The sequence below is a fragment of the Oncorhynchus kisutch genome, linkage group LG13 (genome assembly GCF_002021735.2).
Source record: "Oncorhynchus kisutch isolate 150728-3 linkage group LG13, Okis_V2, whole genome shotgun sequence".
Lineage (NCBI taxonomy): Eukaryota > Metazoa > Chordata > Actinopteri > Salmoniformes > Salmonidae > Oncorhynchus > Oncorhynchus kisutch.
This window is the reverse complement of record NC_034186.2, coordinates 41676964-41692043: the sequence shown is the minus strand read 5'-3', so window position 1 is coordinate 41692043 and position 15080 is coordinate 41676964. Positions and strand designations below refer to the sequence as shown.

General features: G+C 47.7%; 1 protein-coding gene across 1 annotated transcript in view; it reads right to left on the bottom strand.

Moving 5' to 3' along the window:
* The window catches only part of LOC109902361 (paralemmin-1), a 65575-nt gene that overhangs the window by 23815 nt on the left and 26680 nt on the right, over positions 1–15080 (bottom strand). Inside the window, exons 2-3 of the mRNA XM_020498650.2 lie at positions 7134–7179; positions 3360–3440 (exon numbers count right to left, since the gene is read on the bottom strand). Of these exons, the coding sequence (XP_020354239.1) occupies positions 3360–3440; positions 7134–7179 (127 nt within the window). The remainder of the gene's footprint in view (positions 1–3359; positions 3441–7133; positions 7180–15080) is intronic.

Genomic DNA, 15080 nt, shown 5'->3' with positions numbered 1-15080 from the left:
TTTTTTCTAAGAGGGTAGCGGGGGCCATTTCTATTTTGATTACTCAATTCAGGAAATGTACTGAAATTCAATTAAGAAATCTAAATAACCTTTATAGACAATAACAGCACAATACCAATTGACGAGTTGGATTGCAGTACATTTCCTGGATTGATTGGGTTGGGAGGGCACTAACCTATTGCAGCCCTGTTGTCCACCCCAAGGACCAATAGCCTATAATATCACCATACCTGAACCAATCAAAAATAAACAGAAATAAAACAACAATGTCTGCTGAGTGACAGTGAGGTGAAAAAGCTGAATGCAACTGGTCTGTATTCACCCACCATTCAGCTTCCTGCCTCTCCCTCGCTCTCTCCCCTCTTGTTTCTACTTCTACATTTGTGTCTCTCTCTCTCTCTCTCTCATCTCTGTTTCTCTTTCTCTCTCTTTCTATCCCCTACCCATTCTCTCCCTCTCATCTCTCTCCCCCTCTTTTTCTCTTGTTATATCACCTGCCCCCATCTCTTTCTCTCTCTACCTCCCGCTCTCTTTCCCTCTTTCTCCCTCTTTCTCTCTCTCTCTGTCCAGTGTGTCTGCTGACTGGACAGTTGAGCTCCATGGAAACTGCTAATGAGTCCAGTTTTTGGATCTTATCTCCCTCTGGCTGGCCGGCTCTCTCTCTGCTTGCATTGGGCTAGCTGTATTAGCCGCCTTACCGATAACTATGGATGTGTCCCAAAAGGCACCCTATTCCCTATAAAGTGCACTACTTTTGACCAGAGCGCTACTGTATGTGCCCGGGTCAAAAGTAGTGCACTATATGTAGGGAATAGGTTGCCATTTGGGGCACATCCTATGTGGAGACTTGATCACTATCTATTGATCCTCAATCCATCCATGGACCAACAGAGGAAATAGAAGAGTAACAGAATCCAATATGGAGTTTGCACTTATGAAATTTTTATTATATTTACTAGCCATTTTAGTCTTGTTGTTTTCCAAAAGGTGAGTCATAATTGAAGTGAAGGGTAATTGAAAATCGATTAAAGCTTGTTTTAGAGGCCACAAGTATTCGAAACGGAATAAAAGCCAAAAGCCATGCAACCAAAAACAACAACGCCAAATTCACTTTCCACAATACAAGAATGCAGCTAGCTGAAAGTAAATCAGGGAAAGACAATGCACTGCATACTTAGCAGGGGAAGTGTGTTTTTTTTCTTGCCCCAAAACAGGATGTCTTTCAAAGCCAAACTTTTGGGGGTTTTTTTCCAGAGGGATTCTTCTTCTTTTGCTGTCTGAGCATAGGGCCTCCTCTGTCCAGCCATGTGCTTTCAGGACCCTTGAACACACACACACGCATGCACACGCACATGCGCACACACACGCACACATTAACACACACACACATCCTTTACTGATGTCCAGCGCAGGAGTTCAATTCTACCAGCCCCAGCCAAGTCCTTCTAGGTCCCTGCTGTGCTCATTCCATAGAGAGGGCCCCTCTACTCCTCTAGACTTCAGGAGTTGGTGCCCAGTTCCTTGCACAACCACTGCCAAGCCTCACTGGCACGGTTAAGTACCCCCCTAAAAACTGATTTGTCAATGCAGCACTCATAAATAAACATTATATTAAAAGGAAAGGGTGTAGGAAACCATCATACTCAAGCCACCGTACCACTCCTTGGAAATTGTGGGAAGGTACGATTTTGGTTTCTCATTGGTTCTGGGAACGAAGCCATCATTTTCCTGTCCGGTTAAACTGAATGTTTTTTTAAACGTTCTGAGAACGGAAGTGAACATTTTGCCTGTTCTGGGAACTTTTTTTAGGTTGCATGGAGGTTCTGAGAATGTTTTTACTATGTTTCCCTGAAAGTTTTCCTGGGAGGTTTTATTAACGTTATGAGAACTGACATTTTACGTTATTTGAAGGTAATTAAAATGGCAAAATAACGTTCTGAAAACATTCTCTAAATGCTGTAAATGTTTTGAATGAAATGTAAAGGTTATTTGGAGTTTCTTTTATTATAACTTCCTGAAAACTTTTTCTGAATGTTTTAATAACACTGCTAGCTTAGTTTAACTGTTAACACCAAGCACAGATAGGACACATGGAAATTCATTTACTTAGACATTAATCATGCGAACACATGTATTTTTGATTGTGGCACAGCGTCAGTGGTCTTCTGTTCTCTATCCATGGAAGTTGTCCACTCATACAATGCTGTTTAATTTAGACTATTCAAACAGACTCCAATTTTTTTTATTTGTCTCGCGTTGTTGGTTGTAGGTGCGCTTGACTCAGCAGCCCGAGCAAAGTGTACCAATGTTGAACCATTTAATGTGTCTGAAGGTAGAACTCTACCTACCCGGTAGGCCCAGAGTGCAAATGATCTATTACCGGCGTAATCATATACCTATTTTTATATATATATAATTTCTAAACGGTCTGAGAATAACAACACTGGCAGGGCAATTCAAGCATAGCCAATATGCAGCGATAATGTATTGGGCCTATAGCCTACTGCACAAGCCTCATTGCTACATAACTGTTTTTAATGTTAAATGTTGCATAGGCTTATGTTTTTTAAGTTGTGGTAGATCTCGGCTTGCATTTTGACTCAGAAAGTCATCTTGACTCAGAAAAGGTTGGTGACCACTGAGATAAAGGATAGAGCGAGTTTTTTGGACAATGAGAATGGAATGTATTTGTTTTTAAATTACATTCTTAGAACTTTCTTTGAATGTTACTCATTTTTTCTTGTGTTTCTTTTTGGGAAAGTTTTCTTAATGTTCTGAGAACATGACTTTAAATAGAATCATGAAGAAACCTGTAGGAAACGTTATGCTGAAGGACTGAAATTCGCACAGAAGAATGTTGTTTCTTAACATTCTCTGAACTATTTGAGAACATTCCCAATGTCAAACCAGTTGAAGAACGTAACCATGTAACCATGTTTGAACTTTTAGGAAACGTTCCGTTAAAGTAATGAAATACCAAGAAAATAACTTTTTTTTGTCAAGTTCCTTAAATGTGCTCAGAATGTTCCAAAACTATCCTGCACCATTCTCTGATAGTTGTGGGAAGATTGTATGCAAAACAACCATAGGACAACCACACACAAATGTCTGAGATGAAAGTGATATAAGAGATAGCGATTCGGACGGCTAAGACATTTTCCAAATTCTCTGAGGGGTTGCCGTGACAACGTTGGCACTACTGCACTCTTCAAAGTGAAAAATATTTGTACTTTCCAACACTCCTGCACCCAATACTGTTGTACTGTGAAACCAAAATAACTGTACCCAACAGCTGGATGCTCAGTGTCCCATCCACCCCTCAGTGTTCCCCCAGTGCCCCATCCTGTCCTCCTTCTTACCTTGAGGTGAGAGAGCTGTCTCCTGTCATCTTCCAGCTGCCTCTTCTTATTCTCAATCTCTGTCTGCCTCTTCCTCTTCTCCTGTAGAAGTATAGGAAAAACACAGTCTGTATGTGAGGAGAAGACAATAAATGCAAACCCACAGTAAATAGTACGAATGGATGGATTATGGAACCCTGAAGGTTCCTAAGTAAGTTGTAGCAAAGTGCTAGCAACAACATGATGGTGAGTTTGATTCCTGCATGGGCCAAATATACAGAGATAAGCTTTACCAGGCCATTTCCCCCTACTAAGTACAGAGGAAACAATATACACTCTCCTCCTAAAGAGGTCTTAACTGCAACAATTACAGACTTTGGCATGTGCTATGTCATTGACTATTAAGCTTGGGGCCCTGAGTCTGAACCCCGCCCTGTGCAACTGGGTCCTGGACTTCCTGAGGGGAATTCCCTGGTGGTGAAGTTAGGAAACAACACCTCCACTTCGCTGATCCTCAACACAGGGAACCCACAAGGGTACGTGCTCAGCCCCCTCCGGTACTACCTGTTCACCCATGACTGCATGGCCACGCACGCCTCGAATTCAATCATCAAGTTTGCTGACGACACAACAGTGGTAGGCCTGATTACCAACAATGACGAGACAGCCTACAAGGAGGAGGGTGAGGGCCCTGGCGGAGTGGTGCCAGGAAAATAACCTCCCCCTCAACGTCAACAAAACAAAGGAGCTGATCGTGGACTTTAGGAAACAGCAGAGGGAGCACGCCCCTATCCACATGGATGGGACCGCAGCGGAGAAAGTGAAAAGCTTCAAGTTCCCTCAGCGTAGACATCACTGACAGTGATGAGCCCCTCCTTTAGGCTTGTCATTTGGATATGAGTTGTACGAAAGGACATTCTAGGCCGAACTTCGTATTGCGCTAATAAGATGTCTAATCTAAATCAACGTGTGCTCTATGTTGAGAATAGAGAAGGTTTTATAGAAATTGTTGATTTGAGGTTATAGGAACACATGGCATGACTTTAACTTTAACCTCTCTTATGCCCTTAACACGACTTGTACTTCATATTCAACCTCCCAAAAATGGATGCACGCACATGAACACATGCATGCAAACACACACACAGACACAATGGGCCGTGCATTTCTCATTGTGACAGGGTATTATGTTTAAAAGGTCTGGCCATACTGGGCATGACTTCCTCTCTGTCCTGCCTCTCAGAGACGCCAGCTCCACAGAAACACAATACACAACCCTGCCAACTAGAGTCCAATCCGAGAGAATCCACTCGCCCCTAAAACCAGGCCTTTGTCGGGGCATAGTGGTAGAGGCTAGGGGTTGATTTGGGATTGTTCTCTTTCTATGCTGTAAATAGCAATCACCCTAGTCGGCTGAGGGCATGCCACATCCCTCTGTTTATCAAGGAAAAAGGTTCACTTCACTATCTGTGGCCCTATGAGAAGACCTGCAGATCACACACACACACACACACACACTGTCGCCTGGCTCCAACATGGTACATGGGAGAGAGAGTATATCTGCCACATCAGCAAAAGCTTCATCTGAAAGCAGTGGACTGTGGTGAAGAAGAGAGAATGATATGACCTGTCCCAACAATAGAAGGGGAAACCAAGGGCACAAGGAAGATGGCTGGCCCAGTGGCGCAGTTGGTTAAAGCACATAGCTCACAACACTACAGCTGTGGGTTTGATTCCCATGTGGGAAGAATAACTGTATTAAGTTGCTTTAGACTTTATCATTATTATGGAAGGGAGTGATGGGAAATGTATTGGAAGTGAGTGTTATTAGCGTTGACACTTGTGTTATTTACAGTGTCCATTTAAACTGTGCAGTCTGCAGCACTGGCCTTGGCTAAGTCTTTCTGTAAGTTTTGCCCATGCAGCATTATTGAAAAGGGATAGAATTAAATTGAAAGACTGAGAGGAGAGACAAATTGAGGGAGATGGAGAAATAGAGAGGTACGGCAGAGAAAAGAAATGAAGCAAAATCTTTAAAGATCGATTAGAGTGTGTGTGTGTGTGTGTGTGTGTGTGTGTGTGTGTGTGTGTGTGTGTGTGCAGATCGATTGGTGCATTAGAGACTGCATTACCCCTCTCTGTGGCTTACTAAAACCAAAAGACCAAAGAACAAAATGGAGGGAAGTTTGAGTGTATGTGTGGTAGGATGTGTGTGTATGTGTGAGAGGGTCGTGTGTGTGTATGTGTGATTGGGTGTGTGTGTGTGATAGGGTGTGTGTGTGTGTGTGTGTGTGTGTGTGTGTGTGTGTGTGTGTGTGTGTGTGTGTGTGTGTGTGTGTGTGTGTGTGTGTGTGTGTGTGTGTGTGTGTGTGATAGGGTGTGTGTGTGTGTGTGTGTGCGTGTGTGTGTGTGTGTGTGTGTGTGTGTGTGTGTGTGTGTGTGTGTGTGTGTGTGTGTGTGTGTGCGTGCAATAAAGATATAGAAAGAGAGGAAGGAGAGAGTAGAGAGAGGGGAGAGAGAGAGTAGAGAGAGGGGAGAGAGAGAGTAGAGAGAGGGGAGAGAGAGAGTAGAGAGAGGGGAGAGAGAGAGTAGAGAGAGGGGAGTGAGAGAGGAGAGAGGGGAGAGAGAGAGTAGAGAGAGGGGAGAGAGAGAGAGCAGAGAGAGGGGAGAGAGAGAGTAGAGAGAGGGGAGAGAGAGAGTAGAGAGAGGGGAGAGAGAGAGTAGAGAGAGGGGAGAGAGAGAGTAGAGAGAGGGGAGAGAGAGAGCAGAGAGAGGGGAGAGAGAGAGTCGAGAGAGGGGAGTGAGAGAGGAGAGACGGGAGAGAGAGAGTAGAGAGAGGGGAGAGCGAGAGAGTAGAGAGATGGGAGAGCGAGAGAGTAGAGAGAGGGGAGAGAGAGAGTCGAGAGAGGGGAGAGAGAGAGGAGAGAGAGAGATGAGAGAGGGGAGAGAGAGAGTTGAGAGAGGGGAGAGAGAGTAGAGAGAGAGGAGAGAGAGTAGAGAGAGAGGAGAGAGAGAGGAGAGAGAGATGAGAGAGGGGAGAGAGAGAGTTGAGAGAGGGGAGAGAGAGAGAGCAGAGAGAGGGGAGAGAGGGGAGAGAGAGAGAGCAGAGAGAGGGGAGAGAGAGAGTAGAGAGAGGGGAGAGAGAGAGTCGAGAGAGGGGAGAGAGAGAGTAGAGAGAGGGGAGAGAGAGAGAGAGTAGAGAGAGGGAGAGAGAGTAGAGAGAGGGGAGAGAGAGAGGAGAGAGAGGAGAGAGTAGAGAGAGGGGAGAGAGAGAGAGAGTAGAGAGAGGGGAGAGAGAGAGGAGAGAGAGGAGAGAGGAGAGAGAGGAGAGAGATAGAGTAGAGAGAGGGGAGAGAGAGAGAGAGTAGAGAGAGGGGAGAGAGAGAGAGAGTAGAGAGAGGGGAGAGAGAGAGGAGAGAGAGGAGAGAGTAGAGAGAGGGGAGAGAGAGAGTTGGGGGTGTCTTCAGAGGAAGACGCTGAAAGCCATGGGCTTTGGGATCAAAAGGTTTTATTTCTCCTTCCCCGTCGGTTGGCATTAATGATTAAAGCCACTAAAAAGGATACGCTCGTGGAACGCTTCGAGACGGAAATTAAAGTGGAGCAGGAAATCTCCCGTCAAACCCATCAAACCAAAACCAGTCCATCTACTACTGTATATAAACATATTAATTGCAATCGTTTCGCTGCTCGGTAATGTCGGAGTGCGCTGTGTACATTATACTGTATAGTAAGTGTTTTGGCCATGAGAGTGTAACGGTTGTGAACCACATATGGCAGGAGGATCTCATCACTTACCGCTATAGCCTGGAGTCTCTCCTGCTGTGACAGCCCCTCAGACATCCTGCCAGAGAGAGAGGGGGGGGGGGAGAAAGGGAGGGAGGGGAGGAGAGAGAGTGAGAGAGAGCTAGTTAACTTGTTTAACAAAAAACCCAAAAGACAATTGGCCGTGAAGACATCATTCTAAGAAATAGCCAGCCTTACAGGTTTGTGGTCTTGGATACCATGGGTCTCTTTGCATTTAAAACATAATGAGATGTATGGGAAAGGCCAGGTTGCATTCCTTAAACCCCTGGTTACCTTAATTACAAACTATTAACTTAATTTCACAAACAGGCATGAACGAACATCGCCCACCCTCTCCTTCTCTCTCCGTCGGATTCAAACACACAGAGGTAACCCAATGTTGCTTCTACACCTGCATTGCTTGCTGTTTGGGGTTTTAGGCTGGGTTTCTGTACAGCACTTTGAGATATCAGCTGTTGTACGAAGGGCTATATAAATAAATTTGATTTGATTTGAATGTTGCAAAAGCATTCGTTCAAATGAATACCAGACAGTAAAGTAAGACCTAATAAATCGAAAGAAGAACGACATCATGATACACACACTGCAGAAAGGATAGGGAGGAGGTATTTGGGATATATTCATTTTTTCACTGCATGTGACAAATAAAATGTGAAACTTGAAACGCGTGCACACACACATACACAGAGAGAGCGAGCGAGAGAGAGAAATCTGGATTTCATCCTCCCGTCCCATTGACAGTTGTAATATCTAATTCCTGCCTGTCAAGCATTTTACTAGAGAGGAAACATATGTATGCGTCGATGCTTTCATACCTGAGGAATTCAGAGCATGTGCAGATCAGCTTTCATACAAACATTCTTTCCTGGATAGACTCCTAGTCATACTGTATATGCAATACTGTATGTGTATGGTTCATTGCTGGACTATAGCTGAATTAGGTCCGTTCAAATAGTTCACATCACTGACCCCCCGAATAAAAAGCAAATACTATAGCAAAGAAAGTAACAGCTCGTGCATAGGACTCAATAGGTGGAATGAAGCCCAGAAAATGGCGACCACACAAATCGCTGATTCATTGGCAACAGCACGACTTATCACAACCCACACAAGTTCTTTGACTTAAGAAAAAGCATAAAAATACATATGACCAACACCTTATAGGAAGTATTGACTTATAAAATAGATACCACGGATAATTCTGTAGAACGCCCCCCTCACACGTTCTCATTTTGATATCTTTGTGGGGGAATAAGGATGCGCATGAACAGTCACCAATCACCACACGAGGTAATTCCATTTATCTCATGAAACAGGAAGAAAGAAATTGGAACAAGGGTCATTGAACAAAGAAAATACTGATGTCGGGCGATAATATGCTGCAGGCCTATTGTTGACAATGTTTCTCAAGCGCCTGCTTGGCTAATTGATTCCAGATATTCAGGCCACAAAAATGTGCGGCCACATATTCACACAGTCAAACACAATAAAACACATTAACACACAGTGAATGTCATATGGTCCCACTTTACATGAAGTGCCCCAAAAAAACCTACGTACAGTATTTACCTGGTACTGTAGCTACATATGTAGATAGGTATAGTGTATTTACAGTGTAAGTAGGCTACAACTGTTGTCCAGTTTGCAGTTTGTGTTATTAGACACATTTGAACCCTTTATGAGCATTATATTTGTAACTAAACTCAAATGAACGGTGGCCAAGTCTACCCTTACATCAGAACAATTGTTAAAGACTGCCAAACCACACAGTGTTTACATCACACCAGGGCTATTTCATCAGAGCTAGTCAGGATTGGTCCTCTCTCTGGCCAGTTTGAGATTGGCCCTGGATTCATTTGTCTCCTCCAGGCTCCAGAGGATTGATCTGCCATGCATACCGTGCAGCAGCACTTGTCTCTACGCTCCAGTTGAGAGCTCTGTGTAAGAATGCCAGAAGGACAGCCTCTCCTTGACCTTTCAACCCCAGAGAACGTAGAACAAAAGGACAATCTAGCCTCAAGCAGCGACGGCCAGTAGCTTAGTGGTAGCTTAGTGGAATAGGCAAGGACCAAGTTGAGTGAGTGCACTACTCAAGAGCCCTCATCTAAAAGAGCGATCGACATCCGTAGCAATGCATTGTCACTCGTGGGTTTCGTAGCCAAGATGACCGACACCAGAATGACATAATTAGATAAATAACAGTAAGACAAGTTGAGCGTGAAATAGGCCGAGACAAGCTGAGGCTCAATAACATCTTTTTTCACGCTAGTTTTCTTTTGAGGGGGAGGGTGAAAATGATGGAATTCTTTCCTGGAGGAGACTGCAGGGGAACAGTGTCAAGAGAGAGAGAGAGCATCCAGCGAGAACGCAGGAGACTGCAGGGGAACAGTATCAAGAGAGAGAGAGAGTATCCAGCGAGAACGCAGGAGACTGCAGGGGAACAGTGTCAAGAGAGAGAGAGAGAGCATCCAGCGAGAACGCAGGAGACTGCAGGGGATTAGTGTCAAGAGAGAGAGAGAGAGAGAGCATCCAACGAGAACGCAGGAGACTGCAGGGGAACAGTGTCAAGAGAGAGAGAGAGCATCCAGCGAGAACGCAGGAGACTGCAGGGGAACAGTGTCAAGAGAGAGAGAGAGAGAGAGCATCCAGCGAGAACGCAGGAGACTGCAGGGGAACAGTGTCAAGAGAGAGAGAGAGAGCATCCAGCAAGAACGCAGGAGACTGCAGGGGAACAGTGTCAAGAGAGAGAGAGAGAGAGCATCCAGCGAGAACGCAGGAGACTGCAGGGGAACAGTGTCAAGAGAGAGAGAGAGCATCCAGCGAGAACGCAGGAGACTGCAGGGGAACAGTGTCAAGAGAGAGAGAGAGAGCATCCAGCGAGAACGCAGGAGACTGCAGGGGAACAGTGTCAAGAGAGAGAGAGAGAGCATCCAGCGAGAACGCAGGAGACTGCAGGGGAACAGTGTCGAGAGAGAGAGAGCATCCAGCAAGAACGCAGGAGACTGCAGGGGAACAGTGTCAAGAGAGAGAGAGAGCATCCAGCGAGAACGCAGGAGACTGCAGGGGAACAGTGTCAAGAAAGAGAGAGAGAGCGTCCAGCGAGAACGCAGGAGACTGCGGGGGAACAGTGTCAAGAGAGAGAGAGAGCATCCAGAATGCAGGAGACTGCAGGGGAACAGTGTCAAGAGAGAGAGAGAGAGACCATCCAGCGAGAACGCAGGAGACTGCAGGGGAACAGTGTCAAGAGAGAGAGAGAGAGAGCATCCAGCGAGAATGCAGGAGACTGCAGGGGAACAGGGTCAAGAGAGAGAGCATCCAGCGAGAACGCAGGAGACTGCAGGGGAACAGTGTCAAGAGAGAGAGAGAGAGAGCATCCAGCGAGAACGCAGGAGACTGCAGGGGAACAGTGTCAAGAGAGAGAGAGAGAGAGCATCCAGCGAGAACGCAGGAGACTGCAGGGGAACAGTGTCAAGAGAGAGAGAGAGAGCATCCAGCGAGAATGCAGGAGACTGCAGGGGAACAGTGTCAAGAGAGAGAGAGAGCATCCAGCGAGAACGCAGGAGACTGCAGGGGATTAGTGTCAAGAGAGAGAGAGAGAGAGAGCATCCAGCGAGAACGCAGGAGACTGCAGGGGAACAGTGTCAAGAGAGAGAGAGAGCATCCAGCGAGAACGCAGGAGACTGCAGGGGAACAGTGTCAAGAGAGAGAGAGAGCATCCAGCGAGAACGCAGGAGGCTGCAGGGGAACAGTGTCAAGAGAGAGAGAGAGAGCATCCAGCGAGAACGCAGGAGACTGCAGGGGAACAGTGTCAAGAGAGAGAGAGAGAGCATCCAGCGAGAACGCAGGAGACTGCAGGGGAACAGTGTCAAGAGAGAGAGAGTGCATCCAGCGAGAACGCAGGAGACTGCAGGGGAACAGTGTCAAGAGAGAGAGAGAGAGCATCCAGCGAGAACGCAGGAGACTGCAGGGGAACAGTGTCAAGAGAGAGAGAGAGAGCATCCAGCGAGAACGCAGGAGACTGCAGGGGAACAGTGTCAAGAGAGAGAGAGAGAACATCCAGCGAGAACGCAGGAGACTGCAGGGGAACAGTGTCAAGAGAGAGAGAGAGCATCCAGCAAGAACGCAGGAGACTGCAGGGGAACAGTGTCAAGAGAGAGAGAGAGCATCCAGCGAGAACGCAGGAGACTGCAGGGGAACAGTGTCAAGAGAGAGAGAGAGAGAGCATCCAGCGAGAACGCAGGAGACTGCAGGGGAAACAGTGTCAAGAGAGAGAGAGAGAGCATCCAGCGAGAATGCAGGAGACTGCAGGGGAACAGTGTCAAGAGAGAGAGAGAGCATCCAGCGAGAACGCAGGAGACTGCAGGGGATTAGTGTCAAGAGAGAGAGAGAGAGAGAGCATCCAGCGAGAACGCAGGAGACTGCAGGGGAACAGTGTCAAGAGAGAGAGAGAGCATCCAGCGAGAACGCAGGAGACTGCAGGGGAACAGTGTCAAGAGAGAGAGAGAGCATCCAGCGAGAACGCAGGAGACTGCAGGGGAACAGTGTCAAGAGAGAGAGAGAGAGCATCCAGCGAGAACGCAGGAGACTGCAGGGGAACAGTGTCAAGAGAGAGAGAGAGAGCATCCAGCGAGAACGCAGGAGACTGCAGGGGAACAGTGTCAAGAGAGAGAGAGTGCATCCAGCGAGAACGCAGGAGACTGCAGGGGAACAGTGTCAAGAGAGAGAGAGAGAGCATCCAGCGAGAACGCAGGAGACTGCAGGGGAACAGTGTCAAGAGAGAGAGAGAGAGCATCCAGCGAGAACGCAGGAGACTGCAGGGGAACAGTGTCAAGAGAGAGAGAGAGAACATCCAGCGAGAACGCAGGAGACTGCAGGGGAACAGTGTCAAGAGAGAGAGAGAGCATCCAGCAAGAACGCAGGAGACTGCAGGGGAACAGTGTCAAGAGAGAGAGAGAGCATCCAGCGAGAACGCAGGAGACTGCAGGGGAACAGTGTCAAGAGAGAGAGAGAGAGAGCATCCAGCGAGAACGCAGGAGACTGCGGGGGAACAGTGTCAAGAGAGAGAGAGAGCATCCAGCGAGAATGCAGGAGACTGCAGGGGAGAGAGAGAGAGCATCCAGCGAGAACGCAGGAGACTGCAGGGGAACAGTGTCAAGAGAGAGAGAGAGCATCTAGCGAGAACGCAGGAGACTGCAGGGGAACAGTGTCAAGAGAGAGAGAGTGCATCCAGCGAGAACGCAGGAGACTGCAGGGGAACAGTGTCAAGAGAGAGAGAGAGAGCATCCAGCGAGAACGCAGGAGACTGCAGGGGAACAGTGTCAAGAGAGAGAGAGAGAGCATCCAGCGAGAACGCAGGAGACTGCAGGGGAACAGTGTCAAGAGAGAGAGAGAGAACATCCAGCGAGAATGCAGGAGACTGCAGGGGAACAGGGTCAAGAGAGAGAGCATCCAGCGAGAACGCAGGAGACTGCAGGGGAACAGTGTCAAGAGAGAGAGAGAGAGAGCATCCAGCGAGAACGCAGGAGACTGCAGGGGAACAGTGTCAAGAGAGAGAGAGAGAGAGAGCATCCAGCGAGAATGCAGGAGACTGCAGGGGAACAGTGTCAAGAGAGAGAGAGAGAGCATCCTGCGAGAACGCAGGAGACTGCAGGGGAACAGTGTCAAGAGAGAGAGAGAGCATCCAGCGAGAACGCAGGAGACTGCAGGGGAACAGTGTCAAGAGAGAGAGAGAGAGAGCATCCAGCGAGAATGCAGGAGACTGCAGGGGAACAGTGTCAAGAGAGAGAGAGAGAGCATCCTGCGAGAACGCAGGAGACTGCAGGGGAACAGTGTCAAGAGAGAGAGAGAGCATCCAGCGAGAACGCAGGAGACTGCGGGGGAACAGTGTCAAGAGAGAGAGAGAGCATCCAGCGAGAATGCAGGAGACTGCAGGGGAACAGTGTCAAGAGAGAGAGAGAGAGACCATCCAGCGAGAACGCAGGAGACTGCAGGGGAACAGTGTCAAGAGAGAGAGAGAGAGAGCATCCAGCGAGAATGCAGGAGACTGCAGGGGAACAGGGTCAAGAGAGAGAGCATCCAGCGAGAACGCAGGAGACTGCAGGGGAACAGTGTCAAGAGAGAGAGAGAGAGAGCATCCAGCGAGAACGCAGGAGACTGCAGAGGAACAGTGTCAAGAGACAGAGAGAGAGCATCCAGCGAGAACGCAGGAGACTGCAGGGGAACAGTGTCAAGAGAGAGAGAGAGAGAGAATGTTTCAATGTTTCCCCTCGCTTTCTCCACAGGCAGGTTGCAAAATCCCCCCGAAAAACTGCTAGACTTCCAATACCAAAATATGACATCAAGACATAATTTGTTATGAAGTCACGGTAGGGGAAACCTCAAGCTGCACACAGTGTCTCTCTCTCTCTCTCTACAACAGGGACAGTGACTCTTCATGTGCACTTACAATGCCTCACACGGTGTAATGACTGACCGCACGTCTCCTGGAAGGTCACAAGACAGACAGCCCGTCTGAGAAGCCTCAGAGCTCTGTATCAGAGCATGCTCCGATGGGAGAAGAGAGGGAGAGGAGAGGTATGCATCCCACCCAGACACCACCACCACTACCAGCACCCCTAGTACCATTCCATCCCAGACTGGGAGTGTGCTGGTCGGGAACGGCCCCCCTCTGATAGCCCTGTTTGAAAGATGAGACACACGGCATGCCATGAGGGAACGCAGGAATGCCTGGCCTGCGCTACAGCCCTACCCCGCCGGCCCCAACAACCCCTGCCACCCCAACATGTGTTTCCCATCCCCCAGGACCACCCCCTATATAACACACACCACCTGTAAAAATACCATGCGTTTTTTTGGGGCTACTAAGTGAAATATATTTGGCTGCTTGGCTTACAGTGGAGAATGGTGTGAGAAGCTGAAGGGGTAAGCAGATAAAGTGGAGAGCGGGTGGTTATAATTCACAACTAGGGTCTCAAGGTGAAACAGCAGAACTCAGCCTAGGACCATATCTACCAGACATTTTCATTCGCGTAGACACTATGTCCCGGGGGCAGAATGCTATTAACGTGGCTCATCTTCAATGCTTACGCTAGGCTAATGCTAATGCTATGTGTGGCTGTGACTGCTGGGTCCGAGTATGCAGAATTCAGCAGAGCTGCATCATGTATGGGCTATTGTCTGGGGGAAATGCCTGCTTGCTGCTGTGTGCCCAGTCAGCAGCTTTGGGCTGACAGGTCGGAGAGAGAGGGAGAGGACAGGACAAAGCCATGTGCTGGCCACCATCGCTGCTGACTAATCTGATTGCTACCTATAGCACCCTCTAGGACACTGCATAAACGATGCTAGCATACACAGCGACACGTGCTTTATGCCTCAGCCCCAGCCACAGCTAGGCCAAATCCAAATCTGTATAAGTAAAGGCTACCTACCAATAAGTAAAGGCTATCCACCAATAAGTAAATGCTATCTAAATGGCGCCGGAGCAGAATGCAGACGTTTTATGTGTCCCCAACCGATTGTGTTTTTTTGTTTGTTTATCTGCATTGTTCGTAAGTTATTTTTTTACTAATTTTGTACATGATGTTGCTGCTACCGTTTCTTATGACCGAAAATAACTTCTAGACATCAGGACTGCAATTATTCACCAAGGACTAGCAGAATCCTTTTTCTTCTTTCACGACTCTGACGAGCCGGAGGCAGAGGATATAGGGCTCCTTCGGGAACAGGCCCCGAGCCCCGTGATCTGAGTGAAGAGGAGGATGGAGAAAGAGAGGCCGGAGAGCGGGCTGCCTGCTGAGAATTCAAAGGCGATCTAATAAACCCCCACTTCCCTCAATTCTGCTAGCAAATGTGCAATCTTTGGACAATAAAATCGACGAGTTACGAAAAGATTAAACTACCAATGGGACATTAAAAACTGTAACATCTTCTGCTTATGGC